We start from the raw sequence: 26,835 nt of genomic DNA, 5'->3' as shown, positions 1-26,835 counted from the left end.
AAGCTCAACCGGACCCACCTCGTCGCGATCTACTTCAAGGGGGCACATCGTCTCCCTCCGTTCCTGAAGAAGGCTATCCTGCTGCTCGCACCGGGTCACGACACATTCCGCCAGCTCACCCCCATTGTCCTCCATTTGCTCTACCTGTGTGTGCTCGTCTTTCACCCCGTCCAAGTCACCCTCTATCTCCTGTGTCTCTGTTTTTATTTCATTTCTCTCCTTTATTATCTCCCTCGTCTCTACGTGTCTCGCCGTACGCGTATCAGTCACCCCATTTAATTTTTCCGTTATTTCTTTTAATTCCTGCGTCTCCGTCGTCGTCACCTCTACCTCCTTTAATTTATGCGTTATTTCTTTTAATTCCTGCGTCTCCGTCGTCATCACCTCTCCCTCCTTTGATTTCTCTGTTATTTCTTTTATTATCCGTGTCTCCGTCACCTCTAACTCTTCCGTCTTCCCCTCGTGTCCGAGTTTTTTAGTTTCCCCGATAATTGTCGTGGCGGCAACGCTCGTCATCAACTGTCCGAGTTCATACACTTCTCTTCGAATCGTCATTATTTTCTCTGTCAATTCTTCCTCACCCGTTATCGTGGTCCGAACTGCCGCCACACTCCCCCGCGACTCAGTATTTCCTTCAGGTAGCGTCCTGGTCCCGTTTGCAAACTCTCGGAGCATTTTTACATCATCCGCCATTGTTCCCAGACTCCAATCCTTGCGCTTCATCGCAAGGTCCATGACGTCCATTAACTGCTGCATTGTCACCTGCCCTGGCCGCATCCACTGACCACGTTCAGTCGTGCATTTGTAGTAATAAAAATAACCAGATGCATGGCATAGCCATTTTCCCAACCCTGGGGTAAGGAGGTGTCCTCCTCACGGGTGTCCTGGACCATGGGTTCATCTAACTCTACATCTAAACCACCCTGCGCCTGCTCGCCTTGAGCCGCCATTTTGCGTATCGGAATAAAAAAAACTTTATACGCCCGTACTTTGGGGGAACGGAGGGTCGCTCTACACATCCTTGATCCGATTCCCGTTAATTTGGTTGGAGACGGAGGGGTTTGTATCCCACGTCCTGACAACAGTGTTGTAGATTCTCGCCCGTTCTGCGTGCGGACGACCGCCTCAGCCCAATTGCGGCCACACGTGACCACCAAACGAGCAATCCAGTCGTAGCTTCCGGATCGACGCCGAAACCCAGCTTCGGGTGTTTTTATAACACCATAGATCAGCCAACTCTTCTGTCCACGCGCTACAGGGTCAATCGCCAAATTATCGATATACCTAATTATTCGCGCAGACAGAAATACCAGGGATCTACACCTCAACGGGACCTGCACGAAAACGAACCGCTTTACGCAGCTCGTTTCGTATGCGATTGCCGAGCGGTTATATATCGCGAAGTCCCGTCGGACCCGATTATCTTATCGGTGTTAAAAACCAGCTAACATTCCGAACACTCCATGGCAGTCAATGAGAGGAAGGGACGCAACGAGCAGGTGACATTTAACAATGGGGACATTTATTTGAACACAGGCAATGCAATGAATGGGTGGATGAGGAAAAAGACGAGCAAAAAAATCCTACAGCAGAGTTCAATTCCAATGTGAAGCAAATACAACACAGGCACTTAACAGTTTCCTACTTATTAGACGTGCCCACGGACACACGTACACACACACGCACACCCAAGAAATGGTGGCTGATTCCTTTAATAACGGACTCCAGCTCGGAGGACAGATGAGCTGAAACCCAGAACCTATCTCGAACTTCTCCACCTCGTGTGGTCTTCAAGCTGTTCGGACCTGGTCTCCAGCGAGAGCGAGCTGGATTCAATCGCTGTGAGCCGCGATCCTTCCCGAGCTCCAGCGAATCCTCTCGCGCTTCTGAACACATGCTGGTCAGACGAGGCGCCGATCCTTCCCATCGATGCGTCACTTCCCCGAGGAACCACCACCACGATGAGTCCGATGAGTCGCACCAAGCGGAGAACAAAGAGCTCCACGAACCAAGAAGAGCCAGCCGAACAACCAGGTCAACTCTCTTCTGATGAACAAAAGCCTCTCACAACACGAACCAAGAGCAAGTAGCCACCACCAGCAGCTCGAGCCGAGCAACCAGCTCAACTCTCTGCCGATGAACAAAGCAAGGACCAAGAACTCTGAGCCGAGCAGAACCCGAAGGCCTGCTGAAAAGCCAAGCCGAATCAAAAAACCTCAACCCCAACTTGAGCCAAGCAGAAGCCGAAGCTCTACTGAACAACCAGCCCTCTCAACCCGAGTCAAGCAGAGTGTGTCTTCTTTATTCTTATCAGCCCCCTCCCCCGCTCCCGGGCGTGACTCATGCCCTCGTGCTCCATCCCCCGCTCAATCACGGGTGGGAAGGAGTTGTTTACGTCCCGTGATTCAGGACGGGAGGGCTCTTCTTCCTCTTCGCTGAAGAGGGGGAGGGGCGTCTCCATTGTGTTGTGATCGCTCCCTAACTTAAATTGAATCGCAGCACACTTAATCTATTTCTGCCCATTAAACAATGGAAGGTGAGCTATCTAGGGAACAAGCACTTATCAACATAACTGACTAAAGGAACCTGAATGTTGTGTGCAATCAAATTCGTAAATATATATATATATATATATATATATATATATATATATATATATATATATATATATATATATATATATATATATATATATATATATATATATATATATCTATCCTGGTGTTGGCGCAGTGGTTAGGGCAGTGGCTTGGGATCCAAAAGGTCCTGAGTTCAAGCCCCGTTGGGCCACTGAATTAATACACCAGGGGGTTGACTCAGCCTGTCATCCTTCCGAGGTCGGCAAATGAGTACCAGTGTACTGGGCCGGTATATACCCCGGTTAAAGTAGGTGTACCATATCCCTGTGTCGTAAGAGGTGACCAGGGTTGCGTCAGGAAGGGCATCCGGCGTAAAACATGTTCCAAATCACTATGCGGATCATACGGATGATCCGCTGTGGCGACCCCTAACGGGAGCAGCCGAAAGAAGAAGAAGAAGAAGAAGAAGAAGAAGAGATATATATATATATATATATATATATATATATATATATATATATATATATTTATATATATATATATATATGTATGTATGTGTGTCACAGGCTCATCGGATTTTGTATATCTAATGGCATGAAAGATGAGGACATCAGAAGAAAATGGATGACTCAATGTCGTTAATTGGAATCAAATCTGTGCTCTAGAAACGATGAAGCAAATGCTCAGACTGGAACGTTAAACAGGTCACCAAAGCTCTTACTCCTGTTAAACACTTTTTTTTCTTCTTTCCATTGGTGTGGTGCAGGTTTGTGTCAAAGGAAGGGTGCACATTCTGAAATATCTGAGTCGGAACGCTCAGACATCTGAACTGCCAAGATGTCAACTCTCATCTCAGCCTGTTCAGAGCTGGTAAGGTCTTGCCGAGTTGGCAAACATAACGACGTTCCTCTTAAACCAATTATTGGCAAAGTGACTGCTCGGTTTGGTTATAGGCCACTTTGCAGCCGCATTTAAGGTCGCAAACAATGTGCCATCTTCGAGCTCAGACTTCTGAAAGTTTTGTTTGATTTTCATAGATATTTGTGGCTCTTATGTTATTTGAACCAAAATGTGTGTGAGAAGACTTGTACTGGGAGAGATACCCTGTTTTATATTCCTGATTATAAGCGAGTCTCCTCCAGTGGTTATGGATCTATTATTTTCTTAATTTGTGTTAATGGCTTATCTTTCTCCTTTGAAAACTGCTTTTACCATTCAAACAACCCACTACTTTGCAGAAAGGTTATTAAAAATAAAACTGTACAGTTTGCCATCCCAAATCTTTTTTTGACATTTGAGAGCTTATTCGAACATGCAAGCCTTTTATCTGTAATCATACAGGGTATGCTTCGTCGCTGTGGGTGAAGACCCTTGTAGCCTGCCTGGTAAACCTCAGTGCTGTCCTCTTCTTTGAATGTCCTGACCATCATTCAAATCTTTCATCAGGATTCCCAAAATTTCATTTTTTTAAAACGTAGACAGGTTTGTGTTTGCCACACACACCTGTACTACCAATAAATGCTTTATACAACAACCGGTTCATGTAATTGTCTGTCATTACAAAACTCCGCAGTGTATGAACAAAGGAATTGGTTAGTTTATAATGGAAATTGCATGACCTTTAATTTTGAGAATACATTGATGGTCTTCACATGGTTGTGGGTATTTGTTCAAAAGTTTCTCCCATAAAGGGCAGAGGCTTTTTTATTTTTACTTATTTTTAATCCAATACATGTACTTCTTTGCAGTGAACTGGAAAAAATGGGTGTTCGAGGTAAAACTTGGCGACCAGATTCTGGGATCGGCAGTGAAAGTAGCGAGAAGCGCCTGGAGGTGTGTGAGGTGATGGTTTAATTGTATAAACTGCTACAAATAGAGCTGATCCCCTCATGCTTGCCACACACATGTCATGTTAAGACCACGATATCTGTGTCTCTCACTATTGAACTGACGTGGTTGAGTTTGCATCATTGTATTTTCTCAGGTGGATGATGACATTTGTCCAGACTCTGCTCAAGAACCAAGTCCAAATGAAGCCACAGTTGAACATTTTCCCAATGGAGCTGTGGAAGGTATGCTAGTAGTAGTGTTTTTTGTATATTGACCAATATTTGCTCTTGTTTCCCAAATTAAGTCATTCTGAGGACCATTTGTTTTAACAAACATCTTTACGCTTGTTCATCTGCCCATCCATGTGAAACACTCCTTTCCACCCATTGGTTGGAAAGCTGGCCTGACTCTGCACAATTGCAACCTGGAAAATCGTAAGCCAGCATTTTGGTGCTGTGCGAAACCAAAGACCTCTTCGGAACTGTCAGTCACAATCACCATGCCCTCCCTACAAGTTTTCCGATCAGTGTAAAAGAACCAACGCGACTGCTAATAGGATCATTAAATATTGAAACGTTGGAGCCGAAAGGCATCATGGGCCTTGTGAAGTCCACAGTACTTGTAGGCCTCAGGCTTCAGTCCTTAGCCTCCAGGCCTCGAGTGTCAGTCTATGGGCAGTGCAATTGGAATAGATCCAAGCTATGTAACCACGATGTATTATATATGCACATTGGCAGTGGGTATATTTTTGCTTTAAAACATGGGGGTTTTTTTTTGGAGTGATCGAGGCAGTAGTCTGTTGCCTATACACTGCCTAAAAAATTGTGGGATTCTTTTGAGCAAGGGCTCTTACCGTGGAGGTGGCAACTATCAGGGACACCTTTTCATGGAAGTTGTACCTCCCCACCTCCCCCCCCCCAAATGCATGTCGTGGGCCAAATCTTCCCTGCCAACATTTGTAAGGGCAGCACGGTCACAAAGTGCTGATCAGTCCCCACGGACCGTCTCTCTCTGTCTCTGTCTGTGTCTTTCTGTGTCTCTGTCTGTGTCTCTGTCTCTGTCCTTTCCCACCCTGGCTTGAAGGTCGGGGTACGTGATCTTGGATGTGGGGGATCTCTGGGTCAATCCAGGGAGATCGATCAGCTGTCCCCGTGCCAAAGGCTTGTTTGAGAGAACTGTCCAGGCCTAAAAACAACAGCCGCTGCAGTGGATCTGTGGGTCCTTGCTCGTATATGTATATCTATATATAATATTATTCATAACAAATCCACAATTTTTTTGTTGTAATAAAAAAAAAATTCAAAACTTTTTGCACAAGTCTTTGGCTTATGAGGGAGCTGAACAAAGGGCAGCAAGTTGACAAACTAGCAAAGGATGTGGATGGTGGGTGGACATGCACTGTGAGGAAAGGAAGAATAACAAAAACTGGTAACATTGGCCTGGAGAGGAACTAATTGGGGAATAATTAGTGTGTGTAGAAGATGGTGTGAATTGGCATTGGTGAGCATCTGAGGTCATGATGGGTAGTGCATTTGAAAGACTGAATTGAGGAAGTTGAAGACAGTTGATACAGGAGGATGATTTCATAATTGGGAAAATAAGGGGACAAATGAATGTAGATGGTCAACCAGTCTAGATTTTGGAGGTTAAACAGATGAGCATTTCTGGAGGAGCATGTGTGACTTGGAGTAGTTTGGGTAGATCAGAGATAGGCAAGAGCGGGAGGAGCAAGGCCAGATGTACGATAAAATAGAACCCACCAAGTAGCCATTAGTGGGAGAGTGACTGTCTTTGAGACTCCAATTGTGCAGAAGGTATTGTCGCCTTGAGGAGCAAGAGCAAGAGTCGCCTGCATGTCTATGCAGTCGCCTTGAGGAGCAAGAGCAAGAGCACCAACCCAGAATTTGGAGCCATACTCAACAGAGCTCTGTATGAAATCCTTGCTCGATGAGCTCAGTACAGATCAATAATCCCTTCGCTCCACGGAGAACTCCCAGACTGTGACTGGCCTTTGATGCTTGCTTGGGCTGAGGAAGGAGCTTTTACTACACACAGTACAAAGACATCCCCATCAAATGATATGTATGTTCAACACCAGTGATCAGTTCACATATAATTTTCATATCTTTCAAAAGCAAATTTGAAAGTTGAGAAATGGAGTTCATGAAGGCTTGAAAAATTGAGGATAAACTTACTGCTTTCTGCTCATGATAAAGGTTGTATATCGATTAAGCTTGCCTCATCCATGAAGAAACTGCCCCTGTATAGCACTTCATTCGTAACACGGAATGCCTGGATCATACTGCATATACAAATATATGAAAGAGGATTCACTATAATTACCAATACCCGAGTTCCACATTCATCTTGCACCCCCTCTACCCCCTCACCATTTTTGAAGTGATACTTTACCATTAAGAAATGGGGCCAAAAACGATATACTGTATAACACAATAGTGAAAAAAGTTGTTGACGAGTTATGACAAAACTTGGTGGATGAGTTGGTTAGGTGACGAGAACAAGCTGATTCGATTTTGGTTGAGCTCCAGATTCATATCCAACCTATCGGTGGCATACAAAACATAAACTGTTCAGCCTGGTGGAGGTATGTGCTCCACCGAATGCCGTTCTACCTGTATACTGTGATGCCAAGCCATGAAGACTGACTCCTGTCAATAAATTTCCTAATATTAAGTATGAGGCAAACTATCGTCATATAATGAATGCAGTGCATGGTGAGATCGGTCTTTATATTTTCATTTCACCTGCGGTTTGTTTTCCGGCCTCCGATGCCAGTGTCGACAAGATAAACAGAAGAGCACTAGGATACCATTTCGAGGCAATTTACTAATTTAAAATGCATTTCATGCTTCTGACATTAGGTGGCTTTTTACTGCACCCTGTTTCCGCCAATAAAAGCTAAATGGCAAATAATTTCCCAGGTTGTCAGGGGCAGCTGCACAAATTGATACTGATGCCAACAAAGTGCAAAGGGGGGTCTTTTGTGGAGATGACATCTATAAATGTACACTTCTGATGCAAGGTATAACTGTGAGATGTTAGGACATGAAAGGGCTCAAAATGTGCCAGACAGACCAAATACAAACAGCAGTAGCTTTAATGGAAGCCAGAATGTCACGTGCTCCAATTTCATGGGCATTGCATTTCAGACATGCAGATCTAAGTACATTCTAAAATACAACAGCTTACCGTGTACATGTGTACACAGTGCAATTGAAGGGTGTATATATGGTAGTGACGTCACGATGATTGAATGACATTAATTATCATTATGCCACCTGACCACAGACCATTGATAACTCCAGATTGTATTTGGTAAAGTGGGAGATAATGTTCCGTGTGCCTTGTGGCAGGCGGCACTTATCACTCTCGGTATCATGCAGCAAGGGCTGTTTGGGACACGGTGCTGACGCTTTCACCACTCGTGGTTTGGAGTCGCACAGTATCTGATTTATGTGAAAGTTTGTGCAACCAAACTTTGCATGGCCTCCTCTTTCATCTGGAGGAAGGTCGCAGGGTCTGTTTGGATAAAAAAAAAAAAAAATATTTAAATCACGTAATTTACTTTCAGGCATTGACCCCTCAAACACAAAAACGCAAAGAAATCTGAAAATCAACTCCGTGGAAGTACCTCCTGTGCAGTTTCCCTTCGCAGGGCAGCTCACCGGATGACGGGATTGGGGCAAGGCCTTCAGGACGCCCAATCTTTGAGAGGAGGGAAACCACGGGGTAACATTCCCGGGTCAGATTGCGGGAGAGTTTGTCGGAGTGGTGCTGAGGTGTCGTCCACCAGACGGCGGTCTCCTTGGGTTAACCTGAGGCGGCCCCTTCGGGTGGGTGCCTGGAATGTCCTATCCATAAGAGAGGATGATCACCTGTCTATCATCTGAGCTCAAGCGTTTGGACATCGATATTGCAGCACTCTCTGAGGTTCGGAGACCGGATTGCGGCGAGATCATGGCGAGTGGTTACACCTACTATTTGTTTGGTCGCTCTGATGGTTAAGGAGTTGCTGTAGATGTGTCCAATAAGCTGATTCCAATGATAGTTGAGGCAACACCGGTCATCGAGCGTATTATGAGACGAAGGATTTTTCACTCCTTGGGTGTCATTTCCCTAGTCTCTGTATATGTTCCGACTGAGGCGAGTGATCTCACCCTGAACGACATATTCTATGCCACGCTCGAGTCTGGTTGATTAGTGCCCCAGACGAGATACACTTCTAGTCTTGGGGGATTTTAATGCATCGACTGGAACTGATCGGGATGGTTCTGAGACGTGTGTTGGTCCCCATGGGTCTGGAACTGTGAACCTGAATAGCACTAAGTTCCTTGACTTTGCAAGAAGTCATGGACTTAGGGTGGCCGGTTCATGGTTTCAGCACCCACAAGCTGCTCATCGCTGGACTTTGTATTCCAACGCTGGCGGTGTGGCAAAGGAGATTGACCATGTCCTCGTTGATGGTTGCTGAGGATGATCCAGAACAGCAGGGTCTACCGGAGTGCTCAGTTCCTCAATACTGACCACCGGCTTGTTGTCGCAACTCTTAAGTTGCCCCTTAAATCTAGGAGAATGGTACTATCCCAGCCTTGGCTGGATGTTGGCAAGCTCAAGGATGAGAGGATAGCTGAGGACTTTGCGAACAAGCTGAGTGGAGATTTGGGGGGTCTGGGTGCTTTGTGAGGTCCTGAAGAGTTGTGGAGTGCCTTCATAACCACCGTCCTTGATGTTGCCAGTGGATATCTTGGAACTCACCGTTAGGGAAAAGAAGAATTTTGTCTCTCAAGGGACACTGCATACCATTGACCAGAGTCGCAGGGCCAGGCTGAATGGCAGAGCTGAGCTGTTCAGGGAGCTGAGGCGTAAAATTGTACACGTGCTAATATAAGGGTGGACAAGGAGGCCCATGTGCGAGGAATCTGTGAGGGGGAAGAGCATCACCTGTGGTCAACTGATTGTCCTGCTTACAGGGGAATTCGCGCATTGTGTTCATCCAAGCCTATCCCTCGGTGTACTGCAGTTAGAGCAGAGGGTGATAGGCTCTTGACAGAGGAGTCTGAAGTGAAGGCCTGCTAGGCCAGTTACTTTCAGCGGTTGTACCAGGCTGATCCACCAGCTGTCGAGTTGGACATCAGGGGTGTTATAATAACTGTTGCTGACCCTCCAATTAACTGTGGTCCACCTTCGCTTGTGGCAACACAGGCTGGGGTGAACCGGTTGAAATGGCGTAAAGCTCCAGGGATCTGTGGCATCCATGCTGAACTTCTCAACGCTTGTGGAAATGCTGGACTCGTGTCGTTGCCTGCAGTTCTGTGCTCTGCCTGGAACACAGGCATCATCTCAACTGACTGGTAGAAGGGCCTTGTTGTCCCTCTGCTCTCTGGAGGATTCTTGGTCTTCGTGGGGTGCCACCAAAACTGATCAATCTGATGTCTGAACTCTACTCTGGTACTGAGAGTGCTGTGACATGTGGTGGTACCATCTCTGACTTATTTCTAGTTGTTACTGGAGTTCATCAGGGGTGTGTACTGGCCCCCACACTTTTCAGCACTTGTATGGACTGGATTCTGAGGAGGATGTCTGAGAGATCAAGCTGCGGTGCATCATTTGGGAATGTCAAGATCTCTGACCTTGATTTAGCAGATGATGCAGTCATCATTGCGGAGACTTTAGCTATTCTTTTGAGGGCCCTCGAGGTGCTGAATGAGGAGTCTGAGCCGCTGGGATTATGGGTTTCCTGGATCAAAACTAAGATCCAGGCTTTCAATGACATCTTGGATGCTGCTGTCCTGTCTGTGCAGGTTTGTGGTGAGGATGTTGAGGTCATGGAGAGATTCACTTACCTTGGCAGTGATATTCATGTCTCTGCTGGCTGTGAGTCAGAGGTCAATAGAGGTATGGGTTGGGCCTGGGGAGTCATGGATTCACTGGATAATGGGGTGTGGTGCTGCCAGTATATGTGCAGGAGGACGAAAGTCTGACTCTTCAGGTCCTTGGTGCTTCCAGTCTTGCTCTCTGGATGTGAGACTTTGACTGTGACCAAGGATCTGAGACAGAGACTTAATTCCTTTGGTGCTTGGTCTCCTTGGAGAATCCTTGGCTATTGCTGGTCGGACTTTGTGTCCAACGAGCGGTTGCTGAGAGAGATTCAAATGAGATTTGTTTCCTGCATAGACCATGAGCATCAGCTGCGGCTGTATGCACATGTGGCTCGTTTTCTTGACGCTGATCCTGCTCACCAGATTCTCTCAGCAAGGGAGTCTCGTGAGTAGAGGAGGCCAATGGGCCGACCACGTGCCTCGGCATCTCAAGGAGATGGGGATGGGCCAGGCATCTGCCTGGGGGATGGCCAGACTGAGGCCCCTAGAGTACTGGCGGAAAGTGGACACAGTGACGCGCTGCTCTGACGCATGCTCCCATACCTGAACTGACCTGACCTGACCTGACCTGACCTTGATCCCAGGTCTTGTGCTTATATACTGTGCGTTTTTTTTATATATATTTTTTTATTTTAAATGTGAACGGTCGGGTGATGTGTCTTGTGAAGATCGTATGTTGAGGTTGGAGTGATTTGTTGTCAACACAAATCAAATCATCGTATTTTCACGTGCGCCTGGTATTAAAATGATTGTTTTACACAGGTTTATTATAACACCTCTGTGTCTCGGCCTTGAGTGAGTATGTTCTTGTACACTGCCTGGGTTTTTCCCGTTAGCGGTCGAGTAATATGCTTTGTGAAGATATGTTGAGGTTGTGATTTGTTGTATTTTAAAATAGTATTCATAAAAATAAGTAAAAATGGAAAAGTGGTCCAAGCACATTTTGCAACGCCCAAGAATGGTACTCCAAACAAACCCATGAGGCCAGCATTCCTCAACTTATCATGCAGGAAATATTTAAATATATATTTTCATTAACTTTCCCTGGGCAACGCTGGGTACTTCAGCTCGTACAGTAATGGCCAAAAATATTGGCACCCTTGCACCTTTATCAAATAATGCACCATTTCTTCCACAAAATTGTTGAATTTAAAAAAATCTTTTGGTATCCACATGTATTTCTTTGGTTTGCAGTGGATCAAAACAAAAAAAGCTGATAAATAATTATTAAATCTTTGCTTATTCCACACAGAAATCTGAAAATGGGCTGGACAATAATATTGACACCTTTTAGAAGTTGTTAGAAATAATGAGATTTCAAGCAGGTGATTCTCCTTTACTTTGGAATTGAACTCATGTGTGGTGAATTGCAGGTGCCTGCAATATGAAAATCACTCATTCAACCAGTTTGAAGAGAGAAAAAGGAATCTTTCTGCTGTTTTGTGTCCACTGTGTGTACCACACTGAGCATGGAGAAAAGAAAGAAAACCAAAGAACTGTCTGAGGAGGTCAGACACAAGATTGTAGCCAAACATGGACAATCTCAAGGCCACAAGTCCATCACCAGAGACCTTTATGTTCTTGTGTCCACCATACACAATGTTATCAGGAAGTTTAAGGCCCGTGGCGCTGCAGCCAAACTCCCTGAATGTGGCTGCAAGAGTCAAAAATCAAAAAATTGATTGAAAATTGCAGTGAAGGATTGTTCGAATGGTAGAGAAAGCACCTTGTTCAACTGCCAAACAGATTCAAGCTGACCTTCAGACACAAGGTATGACAGTTTCAATTCGTACCATCCATCGCCAACTCAATGAAAGGGGGTTCTATGGTAGGTGACCAGGAGGACCCACTGCTGAGAGACCCTGACTGGAGTTTGCCAAAACACACCTGAACAAACCAAAACCCTTCTGGGAGAATGTCCTGTGGACAGATGAGACCAAATTAGAGCTTTTTGGTAAAGCACATCATCTCTGTTTACAGAAAACAAAATGAAGCTTTCAAAGAAAAGAACACATTCCCTACAGTCAAACATGGAGGAGGTTCAATGATGTTTTGGGGTTGCTGTGCTGCCTCTGCCACTGTGTGCCTTGAATGTGTGCATGTCATGAAATCAGTAGATTACCAAGGAATTTTGGAGTGCAATGTTCAACTCGGTGTCAGACAGCTGAGTCTCCGTTGAAGGTAATGAGTCTTGCAGCAGGTCAATGACCTCAAACACTTCAAAAAGCACTCGTAGCAGTAATGGTTCAAGACAAAACGCTGGACTGTTCTGAAGTGGCCAGCAATGAGTCCAGATCAAAATCCCATTGAAAACCTGTGGGGAGATCTGAAAACAGCAGTTAGGAGAAATAACCCTTCAAATCTGGGAGAACTGGAGCAGCTTGCACAAGAAGAGTGGGCCAAACTGCCAGTGGTCAGGTCAGGTCAGGTATGGGAGCATGCGCCAGAGCAGCGCGTCGCTGCGTCCACCTTCCGCTGGTACTCCAGGGGCCTCCGTCTGGCCATCCCCCAGGCAGATTCCTGGCCCATCCCCATCTCCTTGAGATGCCGATCAACCTGCTGCAACCACGGGACGCGTGGTCGGCCCATTGGCCTCCTCCACTTACGAGACTCCCTCGCTGAGAGAACCTGGTGAGCAGGATCAGCGACAAGAAAATGAGCCACATGTCCATACAGCTGCAGCTGACACTCATGGACTATGCAGGCAACAAATCTCATTTGAGTCTCTCTCAGCAACCGCTCGTTGGACACAAAGTCCGACCAGCGATAGTGAAGGATTCTCTGAAGGGACCTGGTACCAAAGGAATTAAGTCTCCGTCTCAGATCCTTGGTCAGAGTCGAAGTCTCGCATCCATAGTAATAGAGCAAGACTAGAAGCACCAAGGACCTGAAGGCTCGGACTTTCATCTCCCCGCACAGGTACCGGCAGCGCCACACCCCATTATCCATTGAATCCATGACTCCCCAGGCCCGACCCAGACGTCGATTGACCTCTGACTCACAGCCAGCAGAGAAATGAATATCACTGCCAAGGTAAGTGAATCTCTCCATGACCTCAACATCCTCACCGCAAACAGGCACAGACAGGACAGCGGCATCCAAGATGTCATTGAAAGCCTGGATCTTAGTTTTGACCCAGGAAACTCATAATCCCAGCGGGTCCAACTCCTCATTCAGCACATCGAAGGCCCCCAAAAGGATATCTAAAGTCTCTGCAAAGATGACTGCATCATCTGCGAAATCAAGGTCAGAGATCTTGACATTCCCAAAAGATGCACCACAGCTTGATCTCTCAGACATCCTCCCGAGAATCTAGTCCATACAAGTGCTAAAAATTGTGGGGGCCAGTACACACCCCTGACAAACTCCAGTAACAACAGGAAATAAGTCAGAGATGGTACCACCACATCTCACAGCACTCATTACCAGAGTAGAGTTCAGACATCAGATCGATCTGTTTTGGTGGCACCCCACGAAGACCAAGAATCCTCCAGAGGGCATCCCGATTCACCGAATCGAACGCTTTACAGAGATCAACATAGGCTGCAAGCAGCCCCTGACGAAACTCTCGTCTGCGTTCTTTGAGGACCCGAAGAGCAAGGATACGGTGAATCATTGACCTCTTTGGTGTAAAGCCTGACTACTCTGGACGCTGGTGCTCAAGCAGATGGTGGTGAACCCTATCAAGAATTATCCGAGCAAAGACCTTGCCCGGCACTGAGAGCAGCGTCGCCCCGCGGTAGTTGTTGCAGTCTTGGCGATCACCCTTCCCTTTCCAGAGAGGGACAACAAGGCCCCTCTTCCAATCAGTTAGGATGATGCCTGTGTTCCAGGCAGAGCACAGAACTGCATGCAACAACACCAGTGCAGCATGGATGCCACAGATCCCTGGAGCTTTACCCCATTTCAACCGGTTCACCGCAGCCAGTGTTTCCACAAGCGAAGGTGGACCACAGTTGATTGGAGGGTCAGCAACAAGGATTGTAACACCCTGACGTCCAATTTGACAGCTGGTCGATCAGCCTGGTACAGCCGCTCAAAGTAACCCACCCAGTGGGCCTTCACTTCAGCCTCCTCTCTGAAGAGCCTACCACCCTCTGCTCTAACTGCAGTACACCGAGGGATGGGCTTGGATGAACGCAATGCGTGGATTCCCCTGTAAGCGGGACGAGAATCCCTTGACCACAGTTGATGCTCTACCCCCCCCCCCCCACAGATTCCTCACACATCGGCCTCCTTGTCCACCCCCGAGCGCACGTACAGTTTTACGCCTCAGCTCCCTGAACAGCACAGCTCTGCCATTCAGCGTGGCCCTGCAACACTGGTCAATGGTATCCAATGTCCCTTGAGAGACAAAATTCTTCTTTGCCCGATGGTGAGTTCAAAGACATCCACCGGCAACATCAAGGACGGTGGTCTTGAAGGCACTCCTCCACTTTTCAGGACCTCCCAAAGCACCCAGACTCCTCAAATCTCCACTCAGCCTGTTCGCAAACTCCTCAGCTACCCTCTCATCCTTCAGCTTGCCAACATCCAGCCTCGGCTGGGATGGTACCATTCTCCTGGATTTAAGGTGCAACTTCAGAGTTGCTACAACAAGCCGGTGGTCAGCATTGAGGAACTGAGCACTCCGGTAGACCCTGCAGTTCTGGATCATCCTCCAGTGACCATCAACGAGGACATGGTCAATCTCCTTTGCCACACCTCCAGCGTTGGAATACCAAGTCCAGCGATGTGCTTGTGGGCGCTCAAACCATGAACCGGCCACCCGAAGTCCATGACTTCTTGCAAAGTCAAGGAACTTAGTGCTATTCTGGTTCATAGTTCCTGACCCATGGGGACCAACACACGTCTCATAACCATCCTTTTCAGTTCCAGTCGATGCATTGAAATCCCCCAAGACTAGAAGTGTATCTCGTCTGGGGCATTGATCAACCACAGACTCGAGCGTGGCGTAGAATGCATCGTTCATGGTGAGATCACTCGCCTCATTTGGAGCATAAACAGAGACCAAGGAAATGACACCTCAGGAGTGACGAATCCTTCGTCTCATAATACGATCGTTGACCGGTGTTACCTCAATTATCATTGGTGTCAGCTTATTGGACACAGCTACAGCAACTCCCTGGGAATTGGGAATGGTAACCATCAGAGCGACCAGACCAATAGTAGGTGTAACCACCCACCATGATCTCACTGCAATGCCGATGTCCAAACGCTTGAGCTCAGATGATAACAGACAGGTGATCATCCTCTCTTCGGGATAGGCATTCCAGACACCCACCCAATTTTAAAGTTCATTCCAGGCACCCACCCAATTTAAAACTCTCCAAGACCCCCAAAAGACTCTCCAAGACCTCAAAAAGACCGCTTCAGGTTAATCCAAGGAGACCGCCGTCTGGTGGACGACACCTCAGCACCACTCCGACACACTCTCCCGCAATCTGAGCCGGGAATGTTACCCCGTGGTTTCCCTCCTATCATCAAAGATTGGGGGTCCCGAAAGCTTTGCTGTCATCCGGTGAGCTTCCCTGAGAAGGGAAGCTGCACAGGAGGTACTCCCACGGAGTGGGTTTTCAGATTTCTTTGAGTTTTTGTTTTTTCAAAATGAAGGGTTTTATGGTGGCCAGAGTGCAAATCCTGCCACCAACCTCCTAATAAGTAACCCAACTGCAGGAGGGCGTCCGCAGATGCATTTGAGCACAAGATATGGATGGCCGTTGGCTCATAAGGTGCTCCTCCGCCCTTTGTGGAGAGGTGTAGGAAACTCATTCATGGCTCTCGGAAGTGCTTGACTGCAGTTATTTTGCCCAAAGACTATATTAGCAAATATTAAGTTGAGGGTGTCAATTTTGTCAATGCCATTTCTTTTTACTTTTTGATTTAAAAGGATATATTAAGTTCTGCATCAAAACAATGGTTCTCAAATAAATTACATATATATATATATATATATATATATATATATATATATATATATATATATATATATATATATATATATATATATATATTTATGTAATTTTTTTTTGATATAGCATGTTGTATATGACAGGAAGTTTAAAAATGGAGTTCTTTCAGTTCGGGTGTGAGTTGTCTCGGCACCCACCTTGCAGACACGTTGCAGAACCCCAGCACGTTGTGAATGATGTGGTGTGCTCCACCATGATTAATGTTCAATTCGGAGACAACTTCATCCAGCATTATGCGACGGTTTTCCCTTAGCACGTGCTCAAATCCTGCAATCATATGTGGCGTGTCGACTGTTTGAGGCCGGCCCGAGCGAGCAGCGTCTACCACACTGGACACTCCACTTTTAAACTTCCTGTCCCAGTCGTAGACCTGCTGCAGCGATAAACATGTCACCCTATTGCATTTTCATTCTGCAATGGATTTCATTGGGATTCACACCCTCACTTCCCAAGAAACTGATGACAGAACATTGCTCCTACATGGTGCATGCTTCTAAGGGGGTCACCATCTTGGAACTACTCTTCTGACATATGCTCAATGTAAGCAGATCTAAAATGGGCAAAACATGACTTACCCATATATGTAACGTATGTCGTCTACATGCCTGGTGTTGGCTTAATGGTTAGGGTGGTGGGCTTGGGATCCTCGGATCCTGAGTTCAAATCCCACGCAGCTGTTGAATTAATACCAGGTGGGGTTGACTCTGCCTGTCATTCTTGTAAGGTCTGCAAAATGAGTGCCAGCTTGCTGGTATCCTGTGTTGAAGTGGTGACCTGTCCAGGATTGTACCAATAGCCAAGGAGACTGCTTCGGCAGCACCAACACTCTGCACAGGGTATGGTCCCGATGGAGGGACGGTCGTCTTAAGCTACACACATTACATGTTCGAATTTATATCACCATTTTTAGGTTACTTATTTACTGCCCCATATGTATGTATGTATATATATATATGTATATGTATATATATATATATATATATATATATATATATATATATATATATATATATATATATATATATATAATATTGTTGGGGGTCGGTGGCGAGAACGACCATTGGGTGGGGGAGGTTTGCGTCGTCTCCCACCAAACGCCGGAATTGTAGGCCGTCGCTTGGATAACTCCGCGAGCCGGCGGGTCGTTAAACCGACCATGGTCGCCAATATTTCAACCGCGTAGCGTAGGGCCTATTTGCCCATTACCAATTTACCTAATTAACTATGCAATTTCGACTACCAGGGAAACCACACCCTCAGCACGTCTTGCTCGAACCGGGTCACTCTACCGACGGCGGTAGAGTTCCAACAACTGACTACCAACTCAGGTTCGGGTGCAGCCGAGCAGAAACTGCCAAAGCTGTGCCGTCTGGAATGAATGGATTATCGGGGATAAAACCCCGCCAAAACTCAGATCCGAACCATGCTGGACCAATTCAAGAAGGGACCGAAACGAACTGGGGACATTTCTAACAAGTTTTATTTTCAGTAAATGAAGACACAAAGCAAGACTTAATGCGAATATGCAAGAAGTATTTACAATGATCCAAAAACACTTATTCAGTTCTACTTAAAGACGGGCCCACACGCAGACACACACACAAATGAAAATAAACCCAGAGTCTTTATTGGACCCTCACAGCCATGGAGAGAGACAAGCTGGGGGGGGGGGGGCAGAGTTCGGTGGTGTACCTGACCGTCGGAGGAAGAGCGTGCTCTGCGATGTGGCACCTGAGAATGGCCGCTGGTTTGGTCCCCAGTCGCATGTGTGGGACTCGAGGTTCGTGGTGGAGCTCGGGTGGTGAATGACCGGGGTCCACGGATGGGGGTCGGGGTCGCTCTTCCCTTCCTTGTAGAGGGCCAGGATAGACACGTTCGCCGCCTCGACGCCCACCAAAAACTCTTCAGAAGAACTTTTAAAAGACTCTCCAAGACCTCAAAAGGACCACCTGCCTCAGAGTGCTCGGGAATTTCTGGACCTCCTCAGCGGGGAGGGGCCTTGGTGAACACACCTCGCTGTCCGCCTCTGATTGGACAGGTCCCACGGCTCACCTCTCCGGGTGATTTTGTTGTAGCCAACAAAATCGGCTACAAGACCTTTCCTTGGCAAGTCAGAGTGCTTGTAGACAGCGGGTGGGTAGTGGATCGTGATTGGGAATGGAATGGTTGTTGGTTGTTCGTTGGATGTAAAGATTTAATAACCTAACTAAAAAGAAATCACAACGCACGCCTTTGATTCTCCCACTCGACAAAAGGAAGGGGATCTGACGACACACATATTTAACGACATAACTGACTTTTGGGAGATCTGTATGTTGAATGCAAATGGTTTCCAGATCCGTAACAATATATATATATATATATATATATATATATATATATATATATATATATATATATATATATATATATATATATATTTTTTTTTTTTTTGAAGTGAAATAGACTTTCTTAAGCAGGATCACTTGCTCACACCCACTTTCAGTCGGTCTGCCATCATCCTCAGAGTGTGTGGCTTGCCTGCTTAGGCCAAGAATACTTGGTTTGCTTTTGTCACATTGTGTGCGTGTTTTCGTTCACTCCAGATGCCATCCCACATGCAGCCTTGGAGTTGTTTGACAGCCTGTGCTTTGATGAGGAGTTTGATGATAACATGTCAAACAATGCCTTAAGTTATGTACAGGTGAGTTTACAGTTTGCTTTGCAGCACAGCTGTCGTTTTGTGCCTCTATGGTAATGTGAATCTGCTTGCGCAATTTCAAGAGCACACGCTGCCAGAGAGGATTACACCAAAATGTGCAGATGAGAAATCAAAGGCAGATCCAGCTTATTGCAGAAAGTTATTGGACAAAGCAAGCCATAGCCAGACGTGGATACAATGCTGTTTGGAAAATATTGTGTTGTCGTGAGGCTGGATTCTGTAATTTTGCATATATTGTTGCATAGCTTGCAACGTCTTGTCGAATGTGGAGTGGAGATAATTTACCTGGTCATACCTTGTGTATTAAAAAGAGAATTGTTAAAAGCAAATCATGTGACATGAAGTGCAAAAGGTTACTATTTGTAGGTATAAATTGACTTCAAGGAAAATAAAAGTCTGGGGAGAGGAGGTGGTGGTGGTGGTGGTGGTGGTGGTGCTTTCTAATTGATATAATTCATCAACTTTACTGATTGTGTGATCTGCAAAAGGGAAGTTAATTTTATTTCATTTGTTTTTCCTCTAACTGCTTGTTTATTGCAACGTATGGAAGACTATATGTTGAGCAAATTTTAAAAGAGATGCTGGGATCTATTTGTTCTGCTTTAAAGAAACCGTAAGTGGGGTTTGATGTTTGTATATTGGCAGACTGAGTATTTTGTGCACATTGCCTTACACATTATCTCTCAATTTGTCTGTCACTCTGGTTGAGGTGTCCACGGAGAAGCTGCCTTTCAAAAAGGACAGCGGGTGAGTTCATTTTCCATTCATTACCTACACTTTCATCATCTTTAAGGCACTTGAAAATGAAATGTGTGGCAAGTTTTCAAATACGAAGAATTATTTGATGTGATCGTTGTCAAAATTTTCATTTTGCCACCATGTATGAAAATAGAAAGGCACCATTCAGTAGTGGATAGCCATTATTGCCCAAAGCGCATGATGTCACTTGTGCTTCACAGCCAAAAAAGGATGTGATGCAAAAAAAAAACCTTTAAAATCATTGATCAGATATTGTAATTCCTAATGATAACATTTTTACTTCTTCAATTACTTCTTGTATTTGATTTCACTTCACCCCCACCCTTTTCCCACATTTTTTTTTTCATTTTCTTTTTATACTTCAGCATTTCTAATCAGCACGAAGCTCACAAGGAACTCCATGATGGAAAATTAAAGTAAGGCATCACTTGTTTACACGTCACGTATGTTAATGTCATATCCTCCAAGTACATGAAGAATCTGTTTTCATTTGAGAAAAGGGTAAAACAATTATTCAAGGTATAATCATGACAGCCACCCATGATGACATCAGGGCTGGTGCCAAACCAAGACCCTTGCAGAAAACCTCGCCAATTATAATTCCCGATAATTACCATGCCATGCTCAGAACAACAGCATCGATTTTGAAGGCTCTGGGGGTGTTTACGCTTGTTTTAACTTCTTTAATACAGCCGTTGAGGTTCATGGATGAGTAGAATAACAGGAGGGGAAAAGGGAAAACAGTAGGATGACAACACAGGAAAGCGTCACAGCACAAGAGGAGGAATTGCGGGTGAAGGGTGCAAATGGGGTCTCGGTAGGTGTTGAGATGCAAAGACCTCGAAGTAGCCGTGGGTAACAGGTTTCATATCCTTGAGGTAAGAGCTCGAGATGACAGGCTCGGGAAGGCAGTGAATGGAGGTGAGCATTACGTTTGGACTTCAGGGTAACAAGGATATGTATCTGGGGATGGCTAAGAGAGGTGAGAGCAGGAGCTGCAATAACAAAAGAGCTGGTAAAAAAAAAAAAAGAATGCAAAGCAACCAACCTGCCTGCATGAGCACCAAGTCCACAGGAGAGAGACATTCTATGACACAGGATATATATATATATATATATATATATATATATATATATATATATATATATATATATATATATATATATATATATATATATATATCTCGTATAGTATACAGTGCTGAGGCTCTTGGAGGAACGAGAAAACGGAACAGATCAGGAGGGAGGAGGGAACACACAACCAACAGGGTTGAGGGACAAAATAGAGGGAGAGTTGGACAAATAAGGGATTGTGAGGACAAGGGGAAGACACAGTGGGTGCATAAAGATACGTCTGCAAGCTCCTAATCACAGAAGTAGAAGGAAAATACTGGAAGCCCAGAAAAGTGTCGGCTTGGAGAATGTTGGTATGGTTGTGGATGGGAGATGACCTGAGATAGTGGTGAATGGTCATCTTGAAGCTTTGGAGGGAAAAATGAGATCAATAGGATTAAGACCTTGTACACCATTATAAACTGAAGATGGCAGAGGAAAGACTTCTTCTTTTTTCTTTCTTTTTTTCCTGTGGAGAGTTCCGAGGTTGGAGGTAAGCTTGGAGCTGACGGGTTATAAGTTGTAGCCAAGTGTGCCCAGGACAGGTTTTAACTGACATTGAGGCTAAGGAGCTGAGAGAACAAATTATAGCGAAGTCTATGGCATGCTATCGCAAATCCCCACGCTTCCTACCAAAAGCAAAGTTGAAAGATCGCAAAATGTTCCACTGGGAATGACCCAATAAAGAGTTAAAAGTTATTTTCCCATTTTGACCCATGACCCCAAGTCCCAACCCCCAAGGCCATGAACCAGGTGGTGGTCAAATCTCCCCCCCCACCTCCCAAAAAAAAAAGAAGAAATAAATAAATGTAATTGCTAGATATTGTCGAGTTGAATGTGATAAGAAAACCCCCCAGTGTTTGCATTTTTAAAGTTTCATTTAAAATGTGCCCATCACTGAATTTTTGAGGATTTGACCTGTTGACCCCACCCTATGGAGTGGGGCTAAAAATGATACTGCTTTGCACCTTTGTGCCATGTGGCGATCATAACTACTGTACCAAGTTTGGTGAATTTCTGCCCAGCCGTTTAGGAGGAAATAGTGACAGACAGCTAATTACAATATCCCCATATTTTTTTTCAAAAAAGTGTTGGGATAATAAATTGCGAAATTTCCCAGCTGGTTCTTATGGAGCAACAAAGTAACAATATGGGTCTTTCCTTCATGAAAAGGCATGTTTTAAGTAGACTGTAGAGGACCAGTTTCTAATTTTCTCTCCATCAACAGAGGGAGGGATGCTGCCACGGCCTTCCTGGTGCAGGGATGAGGAACTATTCTGCACATAGGGTAGTCCTCTGCAAAGTGGCAATTGATTTTCTAGTGATGAAGATGTGTCATTGATGTACACCAAAAACAAGATTGGTTACAGAATGCTTCCTTGAGGGACACTTTCCTTTATAGGTAGTACATGTAAGAGAATGCCATCCAAAGCAACTGGCTGTTTCTGCAGAGGAAATCTGATGGCCTGTTCAGGAGTGAACTCTGGAGAGCATTAGTGGAGAATTTAGAAATCAGATTGAGGTGCTGTACAGAATCAAATGCACAGGTGACATCGAATAAGGTGGCCTTTACTTCTTGTTTGAGATTAATGGAGTACATCCCAGGATGATTTGGAAGCAGCTTATCAGGACGGGAGTAAAAATGAATGGACTTATTTATTTTTTATACAAGATCTAAGGCTCGTAGTGGAGCTGTCACACACAAACATGGACAAACAGCCGAACATATGTGACACAACACAAGACTGATAGATGAGACGAATACAGCCACTTAGATTGGGAAGACTGCCGTCACTTCCCATGGGTACTCTGGGATCCTCAGATTATGATTTTTGCATCCAGTCGGGCAGAAGAGAGGTTCCAACGCACCCCCTCTGGGATTTAATGGAACTTTGTTTTGAAAACTGCTAAGCGTGTCCATTAACAGATTTGACGTGTTCCCAATAAAAAAAAAATTGGACCACTGGACCTGGAGCTTATCTGGGGCCTGGCCAAATATTGTAACCCACATTTGATAGCAATCTGACTGGTGGGTCTGGAGAATAAGATTTTGAAGGAGTTAATGCGATTTTTCCCAAAAGTTGACCAAGTCGGCCATTTTGACACACTTCCAGTCAGGTGATCAGCATGGCCTCTGCAATTTAACATCAGGACCCTCTCCTAATGTTGTAAATTTGGTAGCATTCTGCCTGGTGGGTCTGGAGAAGATTTTTGAAGGAATTGATGTGATTTTTCACAAAAAAATCGACCAAGTCAGCCATTTTGACCTTGGTCATGTGACCGGAATGAGCTTTGCAATTCCTGTTCCCCGTCACGAGAGGAACATTGCTGCCAAATTTCAGTCGGATCAGCCCAGCGGTTTGGCCAGAGAAGTCGAAAAAGGAGACGGACGGACGGTGCGCAATGACAATAGCTTATCTGGAATGTAAATTTCAGATAAGGTAATAAAATAAAGTGGCTCAAAAAGCCCATTCAGTGGCCATCTTGGATTTTGGCACGAGTGACACTTAATATTTCAAAAATCATAACTTTTTAACCTGATGTCGAATTAACATAAACGATACCACTTTTCCAGTTAATTATGGTATGTTAAGTTGTTTGTAAAAAAAAATATATATATATATATATATATATTTGTATATACTGTTTTTTTTTTTTTTTTTTGTATACCTTGGTCGAGGCTCGTATGAGAGCTAACACACAACTCACAGCAAGGAGGCATGAGACAAGAGGGGTGGGAGTGGAAGGGACAAAACATTGAGGAACAGACACAGGTGAACTGTGGAAGGGAGAGGGATGGGGATGGGACGGGGAACATGGCGAGGAGAAGATGGACATTACAGGGACTTTCAGGAAGGAAAGCAGGAGAATTGAAGGAAGTGGGCTTGGGTGGATTATCGGGGGTAGAAAAGATCGAGGATTTGGATGGGGGAAGATAAGAGGTGGTGGTGAACAGCTGTTTTGAAAGCCTGGAGGGAAGAATGGGAAAGAATAGAGTGAGGAAGTTTATTCCAAAGGCGGGAAAAAAGAGGAATGAAAGAGTGAAGATGAGCAGTGATTCGTGATTTTGGTAGTTTTACCAGAATGGGGTTGTTGGCGGACCTTGAGCGCCCTGTGGAAATGTGGTTGGGACAAATCGCAGAGAGAGCAGGGGGGCAAGGCTGGAGAGGAGTCGGTAGAAGACAGAAAGACCACCGACCAACCTGCGGTGATTGAGTGAGAGGCCCAAAGACTCAGCTTCATTGCGGGAGATGCCAATGATCTTAAAAGCCCTGGTTTCGACAGCGTGAAGTCGAGAAAGGTGGGAGGCAGGAGCACCAGCCCAGAGGGGAGAGCAGTACTCCATCAGGCTACGGACAAAAGCTTTGTAAGTAGTCAGGAGCTCAAGAGGGCCGAGGAAGGACTTTGCACGACGGAGGATTCCCAGTCGGCGACTGGCTTTTGAGGCAAGGTTGGAAATGTGACTTTCCCAGGAAAGGTCATGGCAGATAGTGAGACCCAGAAGCTTGAAAGAAAAGACTTCTTCCAGAGGATTGTTGAGAAAGTGGATGGGGGGTTTTGTAAACGGTCCTTTCGAAGAGACATAGTGAGAGTGTGAGATTTGTGTGGATTGAAAGACATGTTCCACGTGTTGGACCAGTTTGTGATTTTATCCAGATCTGCAGTGAGCGAAGAAGCTGCTGCTTGCCGGTCTGAGGGATGACAGATGGTACGGCAGAGGGTGGAGTCGTCGGCAAAGAGAAATAGAGGATTTTCCAGAGAGTCCGAGAGATCATTGATGAAAACCAGAAAAAGAACAGGGCCCAGAACGCTACCTTGAGGAACTCCAGCCTGCACAGGAAGAGGGGATGAAAGAACTCCATTTAGGGCCACACGTTGACTGCGACAGGAGAGGAAGTCTGCGAGCCATGAGTGGAGATGGCCTTGAATACCATGGGAAGAGAGTTTGGTGAGTAGGGCAGGGTGCCAGACTGTCAAAAGCACGTGATATGTCCAGGGATACGGCTCGGATTTCCTGTCTGGCATTGAGGACCTCCATCCATTGATGGGAGAGCAGTAGCAGCATATCCAGGGTAGAGTGACCTGGTCTGAAACCAAATTGATGATTGGAAATCAAGCCATTGGAGAAGAGGAAGGATTTCATGTCTGAAGCAATGATGGATTCCATAAATCCATCATTGTATTTTATTTTAGCATTCTGAGGGCATTTTCAAAATTGAGAAAAACTTTCAATATATTTGACAATTTTATTATTTTTAAAGTGCAGTATCATCTTACATCACTTTACATAACCTCTGTCAAAATAATACCAACATTGCTGATAATTACTTATCCTAAATTTTTGCAAGGTCAAGAGAAAAATGAAAATGAATAAACGCTCTGATATATCAAATGATCAAGCTGTTTCAAACTGTTTGTTTCACTGATTAATTATCAATGAGAACTTTAGTCATCATCATAATCATCACTGTCATTTTCACAGCAAAGATAGGTGACCAATTCCTCAGTCATTCACTACATCCTCTTCTTCCTCATCACCTCTGGATAGAATGTCACAAGACTTGGATGCAAGACCAGCCCATCTGACCAGAGAAGCTCATGATTACTATCGTCTCCTTCGACTCATCTATGACTGGTGCCAGGTGGAACATCAAAGATTTGGATATGGGTCCACTTCCATTGGGCCATACAATCGTTCACTCTTCAGATATGGGGATATGGAGACTTTTTGCATAGTCGGAGGCATGCCAGGTCTACCTTTGACTTTGCATTCAAGGTCTCATCCTCTCCCAACATCTTTTTCAGCATCAAAGCAACTGATCTCAATATCAGTGATTCGAGCATGTCCATGCATCATGCAGGTAAAGGCCTCCAGATCAATGAGTAAGCTTGTCTCTGCATCCAAACTTGATCCCAGTTCTGCAAAGACTTTCTGGAATCTGGGGTTCTTTTCAAACTTCTTTGGAGGCCCAACCCTACCCTTGCCCTTGACAGCACTGTTGCAGTCTTCTCCTGTGAAGCAATTCAGACCAATGAGTGAGCTGGTCGACTGCAGGCCAAGCAATCATGCTGATTCTGTGATGTTGATCACTTGCTCACTTGTTGATCACTTTGACACCAGAACTTACTGGTTCTAGTGTCAAAGTACAGTGATGTTCACTTCCATGAGCATAGTACAGCAGAATGAAAAAGACATCACTGTCTGGGCCTATGATGATTGCTGATTGATATCCTTGCTGATCTTCACTGCATACTGGAGGTAGAGGACTATCCACATGTCCATTTCCTCCTGATTGGAGCGAATAGAGTGGATCTCGGATCCAACACCAGGAGTAGGGGGACCTCGCCTTCCACTTGCTGATCAAGTTCTAGTGCATGGAGCAACCCATCAGTTTGTTTGAGCTGATGAAGTTCGACCTCACTGCCATCTCACACAGCCTTGATACTCCAGACGGATTCCTCACAAAGACTGACAAGGCAAAGATGGCTGTCTACCTCATGAACGATGCCCTTGAGAATGTCGCTCTCCCTGTTGACCAAGTGTATATCGAGGATGGCAATGCTCTCATTCATATGATTAAAGATCTCCACCCATCCTTACATTTGGTCACATCTGTTTGAAGTTTCTGGATATAATCTGTCACAATGTCAGTTGTTTTTTTCAGCAGATTCCTGTCATCCCTGCCCAATCAAGGCTCTGGAGAGGTTGAGGTTCAGTATCGGTGACAAGCTGCTCTTGGTTGGCACCAGAACAAGAAAACCACCGGACCTTCCTGCATAACAGCGAGACTGAGGCACAGATGTTTGAGATGATGCTGTAGGTCTGGAGCAGTGAGGAAGCAGTTAAGAAACTGGAGGGGTGCTCCATTATGCTCATCGTTGAACTTATGGCTCATCTCCTCACATCTGATGCCGGTCAATCTCAGGTGGCTGAAATCCACTCTTTTCGCTCCAATCAGGAGTAGCGGATAGTTCTCTAC

The 26,835-nt window shown here is 45.3% G+C and overlaps 2 protein-coding genes across 13 annotated transcripts in view; one reads left to right on the top strand and one right to left on the bottom strand.

The window, feature by feature from the left end:
- LOC147026552 (uncharacterized) overlaps nt 1-26,835 on the bottom strand; it is a 199,110-nt gene that overhangs the window by 1,727 nt on the left and 170,548 nt on the right. The window lies entirely within an intron of this gene.
- LOC147026554 (leucine-rich repeat and calponin homology domain-containing protein 1-like) overlaps nt 1-26,835 on the top strand; it is a 295,928-nt gene that overhangs the window by 244,941 nt on the left and 24,152 nt on the right. For 6 of the 12 annotated variants that reach the window (XR_015058390.1, XM_085882064.1, XM_085882056.1 and 3 more), the window contains 6 exons: nt 3,346-3,449; nt 4,328-4,421; nt 4,564-4,651; nt 18,867-18,964; nt 19,692-19,729; nt 20,107-20,157. Coding sequence is in view for 11 of the 12 variants with exons in the window: in XM_085882064.1 (XP_085738190.1) it covers nt 3,346-3,449; nt 4,328-4,421; nt 4,564-4,651; nt 18,867-18,964; nt 19,692-19,729; nt 20,107-20,157 (473 nt within the window). In the remaining variant the exon portion in view is untranslated. The remainder of the gene's footprint in view (nt 1-3,345; nt 3,450-4,327; nt 4,422-4,563; nt 4,652-18,866; nt 18,965-19,691; nt 19,730-20,106; nt 20,158-26,835) is intronic. The other 6 variants (XM_085882058.1, XM_085882063.1, XM_085882059.1 and 3 more) reach the window with 4 other exon arrangements.

Source organism: Eptatretus burgeri, chromosome 5 (genome assembly GCF_056783735.1).
Source record: "Eptatretus burgeri isolate ZD-2024b chromosome 5, Ebu_testis_v1, whole genome shotgun sequence".
Lineage (NCBI taxonomy): Eukaryota > Metazoa > Chordata > Myxini > Myxiniformes > Myxinidae > Eptatretus > Eptatretus burgeri.
Note: the sequence above shows the minus strand (reverse complement) of the source record. Positions and strands in the feature narration are given on the sequence as shown.